This window comes from Poecilia latipinna, unplaced genomic scaffold, assembly GCF_001443285.1.
Source record: "Poecilia latipinna isolate Pla-1442-1.1 unplaced genomic scaffold, P_latipinna-1.0 Scaffold11, whole genome shotgun sequence".
Taxonomy (NCBI): Eukaryota; Metazoa; Chordata; class Actinopteri; order Cyprinodontiformes; family Poeciliidae; genus Poecilia; species Poecilia latipinna.
This window is the reverse complement of record NW_015112627.1, coordinates 149,823-158,557: the sequence shown is the minus strand read 5'-3', so window position 1 is coordinate 158,557 and position 8,735 is coordinate 149,823. Positions and strand designations below refer to the sequence as shown.

Here is an 8,735-nt window from a genome sequence, read left to right as displayed (position 1 = left end):
CATTTAACATGTCAGTATCACTTCTTGGACTGGAATATGCAGCTTTTTATTTTATTTTTATTTATTTTTTTACACGTTGCGTGCATGGGAGTGTTGACGTCACTGCGTAGGTTAAGGCTCAACCAATCAGGCTTCAACATGAGGTGTGGCGCTTTGGAGTAACACAAACCGAAGGGGTTGGGTTCGAGTCATGAACTTAAATACCTACTTCACATCTGTCGGATAGGGTAAGAGCACATTTTGTTCTGTTGTGTCCCCTTCTCTACAGACGGACTTTTATAAAGTATTCTTCGGTGTACCTGGAATGTTTATGTTATATAAGTGTAGCAATTTCTATCGACGGCTTGTGGGTGTAACCCAGAGCTAGCTACATTAGACTGAATCTTGATGCTTTATCTTCACGACTGACTTGAGTTTTAAACTGTAAGTCTGTTTAAACGTTATTAATTCACACCATGTCTCCGTATGCCACTGCTGTTGCTTATATCACGTTGGCTAACTGCGTTCGGTACCTGGTTTGTAATTAGCTTAGAGAAGCTAATTATGTCAACAAACAACTTTTAAAGCTCAGAGACGAGACGAGTCCTCTGGTCTGTTTGGGTCACAGTATTTTTTTTATATTTCCGGATGGTTGTTAGGTACATTTCGTTCACATCAGGGTCACTCTGTGAAAGTCTGATGCAGCAGAAACGACTAAAATGCTCCAGGTTTAAACAGAAATAACCAGTCGTAGGGAGACAGGGGTGGCTTCAGAAGCTGCAGATATATTAAAATCAGTAAATTGGAGCGGGTTATTTGAAGAGTCACGGTCAGGACTCGGATTTCCTGGCCAGCAGCAGTCATAACTATCAGAGGAACAAATGCCAGTACTCAGTTATTTTTAACTCTCTGTGCACCAGTTCTGACCTATATTTGCAGAGGTCTGCAGAGCTGCTACTCAAACTAATACTGCTCCTCTATTGCAAATTTTTACGTTTCATTGCAAAAAGGCATATTGTAGTATTTTATGACCATACAAGACTTCCTCCTTCTACTAGTAAACCTGAGTTACAGTTCCAAACTGCTACTTTTGTTATGTAGCTTCTTCTTTTATTGCAATGAGAAAGTGTCAGCGACCAAAGTTTCCTCCAGGTGTGTAAAGCATAGAGATCCACAGGTTGCCCCGCCGCTACCTGTGGAAAACGACTCTACTACACTTTTCACTACATTAGGAAAAATACACATTCGACTGTTTTCTAAAATATTCCATTTGCTTAAAATGCAGTCATGGTGGAGAACAGAAATGAATGAAGCCTTCTTGTAAACATAACCATCTGTCTCTAACTATGAGTGCAGACTTACATGGTCTCATACCAACCCTCTACTTAAGATTAAAGCACTCTTTATTATCCAACATAGGTTACAGAAATGCATAACTAAGCTATATTTTCATTCAAAATAAATAGATCAATCAGTTAAGTTTCACCAAAAACATCCTCTGACTGCGTACATAAGATCTCTTTGTCCTTTCCTTTGCCATGACACGTAAGATTTTCCTCGAAATAGATTTGAACAGGGAAGTGCTTTAAGGAAATATTTTGAGCTATATTGGCAGTAAATATGATCCCTTCTAATTTTTTTTACACATAGGAGTGCCAGTGACCAGGAAAAAGAAAATCAATCAACAACCTTTTCAAGCCATTAATCTGATTTTATCTGTTTGCAGCAGGGTTTGGGTTTAACAGTTGATGTGAAGCAAAGATTGGTAAGCATATCAGTACCTGTAGCAGTGAACAAATGAGCTATTTTCCATTGCAGATCAGACCAAAACGTAAACTATAAGTTGATATTGGCCATGAAAATCCTCATCTCTTGATATAATAATTTGGTCTTTAGAGCGTTGGAGATTTTTGGATTTCAGATTCAGAATGACTCAACCTTATGAGAATAAATCTACTTGTTTGCACAGCGTTTGCTTAATGGTGCGAACAGAGAACGCTCTGTTCACCACGCGTACATCTGAGCTCTTGATGTGCTTCTTCTTCAGGTGTGTGCACATCGGTGGTGCTTTGATTACCGGTGCTGCATGGTCAGCCATGCCTGTTACATCCCAACTACTCAGGGGTTTGCCCCGTGCCAAGGTCTTTGCCTCCAGTCTGTTACCATGCCAACACCACCAGCCACACCTCGGTTCCCTGCCTGCCTTTAGAGGCCCGTCCCAAACATGGCAGACACACCCGGCAGGAAGGTGCTACCAGACGTCCTCAGCGCTTCACAACTACATCCTGACGCCCCCACAGGTCAACTCCATCCTGAAAGCCAACGAGTACAGCTTCAAGGTCGGTGCGGGTCATGCACAAAGTTCCTGATTCATTATTTATTTATTTACATTCTCATCCTGTTGTTTGTTTTCGCCATCCGGTTGCAGGTGCCAGAGTTCGACGGTAAAAATGTGTCATCTGTGATGGGTTTTGAAAGCAACCAGCTTCCGGCCAACGCTCCCATCGAGGACCGGCGGAGCGTGGCGACTTGCCTGCAGACACGAGGAATGCTCCTGGGCGTGTTTGATGGACACGCCGGCTGCGCCTGCGCTCAGGTGATCTGTTCACTCTACGGAGGTTTTAATTCATTTCTTTGGGGTTTTTTAGGCATTGGTCAAACAGTAATATCAGACTTCATTAGGCTATTTTTAGGTATAGAGAAAACATCTAGACACTTTCCAAGACATTTTTTTTTAATCAGCAGCAGTGTATGCTATCATAATCTTATATTTTTTTTCTCTGCAGGCGCTGAGTGAGAGGCTGTTTTACTACATCGCGGTCTCACTGCTCCCCCATGACACTCTGTGTGAGCTGGAGGCCTCAGTGGAGGCCGGCCGAGCGCTCAGTCCCATCCTGCAGTGGCACAAACACCCCAATGACTACTTCACCCGGGAGGCTCAGAGCCTCTATTTCAACAGCCTGAGAACCTACTGGCAGGAGCTAATTGACCTAACCAGGTGAGAAACACACAGTGTAGCAATACTGTATTTAATAAAACTGTTTTATCCTGGTCAGAACAGTATTTTTAAATAAGACATGTCCACAAGAATAATTACATTTCCACATTTGATCATAATGCAAGAAGAAACTTCAGTTCATTTAATTTGGGAGTATATTGGATAGACCAATAAAAATCTTGAGAAGTGTGGAGTGCATTTGTATTTATCCCCCTCCAGAGTCGGTACTAAAGGTAACAACCTTACACCTCAGTCCTGTTGGAGTTTGTCTGATCCAGATTTTAATGTCTAGAGTTTTTATTCTGGTGTTTGAATGGAGAGCATCTGTGAGCTTCAGTTTCCAGATGTTAACAAGGTTTGGGCCGGTATGAGAAATTCATCACAGTATCTGGACAAACATTTTACACATGAACTAAAACATCTAGTTGCTTTCACTCAAAACATCTTCCCAATTAAGTTGAAGCTTTTCAACTATGTAGTTGCTTCTCATTATAGTAGAACATCTTCAAAAGTGTAATTTAGTTCACTAATTGATTAAATTCTGTTCAATTTCTGTTTCAAATTTTCCATTGAGGTTTTCGTGCTTGACCTTTTGGGGTTTACTCTCCTTATGGGCGATGTCAAATCAGCAGAAATATTATATGAGCCAAAATATAACATAAAAAATCCAGTTTTATTTTTAATATTTACTGTTTTTGAAAATGTCCAATGCATGTTAATTTATCATTTGTTGTCACGTGACAACAAGTGATTGTTGTCATGTGAAATATTTCAAACAGGACTTTCTGGTTTCATATTTTACTCTTTGTGACCTCAACACAACCTCAGCATCACTGACTAATCTGTTATTGTTTGACCTGGACATCTTTGGTTGCCGTTCCTCTTTTTCAGACAATCCGTCTTCATATTTCTCTCATTCTTTAGCCCAGGCGACGTTCCAGACACCCGAGAGGCCTTACTGAACGCCTTCAAGAGGCTGGACAACGACATTTCTCTGGAAGCTCAGGTGAGAAACAGTCTGTGGTTTTGATACGAATCTGTTTCTTTTTATAGGAACAAACTTGGATGTGTTCCTCCCAGCAACAACCTGAGCTGACCCATTTCCTGTTCTGCTGTTTAAGATGTCCATGAGTCACGATAGAGTCGAGTTGCAGGTTTATGCAGGTCATGTCATTTATCTGGACTGTCAAATCTGAGGAATGTTTCCATCAGTAAGAGATCTTGAGGACATTCATCAGTCCAGGCTGCCAGTGTTAGGAATGAGAACATCCGGATTTAAACTTTGGTAGACCAGAAATGAGCTCAGATGTCACTTCATCTCCATGTGATATAAACTTGCTAAGGTTCTTACCATCTGTGTGTGGTTTCTCTCTTACAGGTTGGAGACGCAAGTGCGTTTCTGCACTACTGGGTTCTGAGAGTGGCATTTTCTGGAGCTACAGCCTGCGTGGCGCACATCGATGGACCAGATCTGTATGGAGAATAAATGTCCAGCAGCACATTGTGGTTCCAGTTGTTGTCTTCATGAAGCTAATATCTAAACCCCTGCCCTCCCCCATTTTTATCTTAAAAGCTACATAGCCAACGCCGGGGACGCCCGGGCCGTGTTGGGGGTGCAGGAGGAGGATGGTTCATTCAGTGCTCACACACTGTCCAACGACCACAGCGCCCAGAACGACAGCGAGGTCGCTCGGATACGAAGCGAGCATCCTCACTCTGAGAGGAAGACCGTTATTCGTCAGGTAGTGATTTTAACCAGTCCACCCGTGGTAAAAAAAAAAAAAAAAAAAAGTCCGTCAGAACTTCGCCCTCTCCCCGTCTCCCTCTGCATCAGGACCGGCTGCTGGGCCTGCTCATGCCGTTCCGCGCCTTCGGGGACGTGAAGTTCAAGTGGAGCATTGAACTGCAGAAGCGCGTCCTGGAGTCTGGACCCGATCAGCTCCATGAGAACGAGCACACCAAGTTCATCCCTCCCAACTACCACACGCCGCCCTACCTGACCGCTGAGCCGGAGATCACGTACCACAGGCTGCGGTCGCAGGACCGCTTCCTGGTGAGAGAGGAACGCCGACAAATGCTGCTCATTTAATTTATTCATCGAACAACTTAGTAGCTTAATGCATTTATTTATGCTTTTTTGTGTCCAGTATTAGGTTAATTTAGTTATTCAATCGTTCATTCATGTATTCTTTCGTTCGTTCTGTCGCATGAATGAAGAGTTCGTTAAATGTCTGAGAGAATTTCAGTCGTCGCCATAGCTAAAGTTTTAGTAGTCTTATTTAATTCAGTTGGATAATAATTTTTTTCTGTGCAGGAAGGTAGCCTTCCTCTCCTAAATTATTTTATTTATTTACACATCGGGCTGAAAGACTTAATTGTTTCAGCCCGACTCAGTTATTGAAATACTCGTCAATTGCTTTAGTAATGGATGCATCATTAATTGGAGTTTACAGACTCTAAAGGTCATGTGCCAATTTCTTCTATACAATTAATCAATTAATAGCCACAAGTTGTCATAAAGTTCTTGTTGTGCCGTGATATTCTGCTTGGTCTTCCCTTTAAAATAATATCCAATTATCTCATTTTCCCTCCATCTTGTCAAACTACTGAATAAATCATAAATGTTGGCACTGACTCAGAGATCCTTGACATTTACTAAAATGACAGAAAACCATGCCGGGGTCTTTTGTCTCGTCTTTTAGACGGTAGATACTGCAGTGACTAATGGCGGCTTCACCTCCCATGTCTAAGAGCTAATTAGTTCTCAGGTTTGATGAATGGGCTCTTTATTCTGATGTTTTTACTATTATTTTCATCAAATATGCCATGTCTGTCCTCCAAACCACGCTTGTAAATCTTTTTCTTCCCGCTTGAAAGGGTGGTCTTTTTTGCTCTCTACATAAAAAGGTAGAGTGTAAATTTTAGAAAGCTCTTTCTAAGAGTCTGGGTTCATTAATGTTTGTAAAGAACATTTCAAACTGTTTTTGTGAAAAGTAGAAAGTATTTTTTTCACTATTAGATGAAACTAGCCTAGTAAAAAGAGGCCAGATCCTTGTTCTCTTTTCCTACGGAGAGTCTGGACTCCGAAGTTTTACATTTTACCCAGTCACTCATGATTGGCCATCATGTATGTAATCGCCAGTTTGACGGTGCATTATACTGCTAAAGATGGTACTAAAGAGAGAAGTGCTGGGTGATGCTTGAGTGAGGCCAACACAGACCGAACGGCTTTGTTCACTAAAACTAAACGCAGGTTCCAGAAAATTGACGTCATCGTTCACAGTTTCTACTCTCTGATTGGCCTGGTAGGAAAACTACGACAGGGAATCCAAGTAAACGGGAGAAAGCCCAGACTGTGCTGCGAGCGAGATTTGAATAGAGGAAGAACAAACGGAGGTTGAGAGATTAAAGTTTGTTCTTTACTTAAGATCAAGATGATTCTGAGCATCGCCCTCCTCTGTCTGCAGGTGATCGGCTCAGATGGCCTCTGGGAGACGCTCCACCGGCAGGAAGTGATCCGCATTGTCGGCGAGTATTTGACTGGGGTTCACCAGCGCCAGCCGCTTAAAGTGGGAGGCTACAAAGTCACTCTGGGACAGATGCAGGGTCTGCTCGAGGAGCGGAAGGCCCGCATGTCCTCCGCGTTCGAGGACCAGAACTCGGCGACGCACCTGATGCGGCACGCGGTGGGAAACAACGAGTTCGGCACGGTGGACCACGAGCGGCTGTCCAAGATGCTGTCGCTGCCCGAGGAGCTGGCTCGCATGTACCGCGATGACATCACCATCATCGTCACCCAGTTCAACCCTCACGTGATCGGCGCGCAGAGACAGGAGGACGAGTCTCACTGACTGATTCAACTGTGTGCCACAGATTTAAAAACCAAGCACACCACATGGACAAATCTCTGTTCAGCTATTTTTAACTCTATTCATGGAATGAATATTAATGCAGCAGCACAAAAGTTTAGTTTTTTATGGTTTTAAAAGGTCATCAGATTGGCTTAGTGTTTTTTTTTTTTGTTTGTTTTTTTTTTTTTCATGAGTTGCCATGCACAGCAGTCACTGTTAATGATGCCGCATGCTTTCATCCTCAAATTTAAGCAAGAAGAGCTTAAAGAGCTTCGTGTCCGCTGAAAAGCGAAGCGGTTCTGGTTAGCAAGCCCGACTTTGAACCAGACATGAGATCCTCTGGGCAAATACTTCCATATTATCCTGGTATTAATACACACATGATTTATTACAAATGCACTTTTCCTATTAGATTCCAGTTTTCTTTGAGGTCTGAGCAGTCTAGCAACAGCAACTATTTTCACTGCTAAAATCTTGTAACTTTAACTGTAATGTTAATATTACCTTAAATATTTATTTATGGTTTTGAACTCTAGTTTTCTAGTGTTCTTTGGGCCAAACGGGACACATTTTTGCATTTTCTTCTCTTTATAAAGTGTAACGAGCTAAAATTAACCGGTTAATTCGTGGCGCTGGAAGACTTTCCCAGCTTCCCAGCTGTAGTTTTAAAAATGAATGATGCTTAGTAGCTTTCTTTCAGCCAGCTGACCACCATTAGCAGCAACAGGCAGAAGAAGGGCAGCACTCCGTTAAACTTGGACACTCCAGACACCTCCTGTGAATCACTTTAAGAAAACTTTAAACCAGATGTTGAACTTTGAAATCACTGGTTGATCTTGATGCTGCTAGCTGGTCCATGCTAGCTTGACTGTTTTTTTCTCTGCTTCAGATCATTGTCACTGTCTAGTTCACTATTGAATGGAGTGTTGTTGGTTTTTTGTTTGTTTTGTTTGTTTTGTTTTTTTTGTTACGAAGACTGTTTGAGTGAATCTGTGCAACTTTTTTGAAGGAAGTTAAATTATCTCTCTGGGTTTTGGATTTTCAGTCCCGCGAGGAGGATGATTTGGATGTTTTGAGGTTTAGGTTAAATCTGATGGGTCACAGCCTGAACATTACAACCTAAAAGTTCCACAAAAATAATTAAGTACTCTTACATTTTAAGGTCACAAATTATTTACATAATCTGAAAATAGTAAAGTGGATAATTACATTCGTTTTGCTTTGACCTCAAATCTGTAGCTGCACCTTCTTTTTTTGCCTTGCCTCCTGCTTCTTTGCTTGGAGGTGCACGAATGAAGGAGTTGTTCCCCTGTGTGATCTAAGAGCGCTTTGGCTGAAGTGACAGAGTGTGTTGTGAAACTGTAAGCAGATGCAGTCACTGAGCTTCTTTTCTAAACACAGGGGTCAAGAATCTACATTATTTTTTCCTGACAGGTCATTACCCGTTTGTTTTGCTCCTGGATTGCGTTATTCTTCCCTTTGGAGGTAAAGCAGAGCCTTTTTTCTTTTACCCATGGATTACTGATGTGTACAGAAAGACTATATAATCAGGATGTGTTTTAAAATCAGGCTGTTTCAACATCAAATATTTATTCTGCCTCAGCAGTATGTTACACATCTTCTCTGTTGTATGTATAAATTGTAACTTATGGGGGTTTGAGTTTTGTATGTGAAAATAAAATGCTAAACAGACAGCTTCTGTGAAGGTTTATTTATTTATTTTCGTGTGCGCTGCAGGACATCAAGCCAACTAAACCTATGAAGGTTATTGCATTTCAGGATAAACATAGTTAATAAGTTTACTGCTCATAAACTCTTGACTTTCTTGGCTTATTTAGAGAGATGCAGTCTTATTTTTACCACAAGATGGTGCTGCAGCACCAAATAACAGCAGAAAACTCAATTTT

At 41.7% G+C, this 8,735-nt stretch overlaps 1 protein-coding gene across 2 annotated transcripts; it reads left to right on the top strand.

Moving 5' to 3' along the window:
- The first annotated feature begins 127 nt into the window (after positions 1–127).
- pdp1 (pyruvate dehydrogenase phosphatase catalytic subunit 1) lies at positions 128–8,522 on the top strand. Of its 2 annotated transcripts, none has more exons than XM_015029916.1 (9): positions 128–227; positions 2,027–2,318; positions 2,408–2,575; positions 2,766–2,977; positions 3,902–3,983; positions 4,356–4,450; positions 4,551–4,719; positions 4,812–5,030; positions 6,445–8,522. In XM_015029916.1, the coding sequence occupies exons 2-9, from the start codon at positions 2,076–2,078 to the stop codon at positions 6,826–6,828; spliced, it is 1,572 nt and encodes a 523-aa protein (XP_014885402.1). In that variant the 5' UTR covers positions 128–227; positions 2,027–2,075; the 3' UTR covers positions 6,829–8,522. The 2 variants fall into 2 exon arrangements, with proteins under 2 accessions (XP_014885402.1, XP_014885411.1); XM_015029925.1 differs by lacking the exon at positions 128–227 and adding an exon at positions 234–423.
- The last annotated feature ends 213 nt before the right edge of the window (positions 8,523–8,735 follow it).

Coding starts and splice junctions, on each gene's coding strand:
- pdp1 (XM_015029916.1), top strand. CDS start 2,076: ATGCCTGTTACATCCCAACTACTCAGGGGTTTGCCCCGTGCCAAGGTC. Junction 2,978..3,901: donor GAGCTAATTGACCTAACCAG/GTGAGAAACACA, acceptor CTCATTCTTTAG/CCCAGGCGACGTTCCAGACA. Junction 4,720..4,811: donor GGAAGACCGTTATTCGTCAG/GTAGTGATTTTA, acceptor CCTCTGCATCAG/GACCGGCTGCTGGGCCTGCT.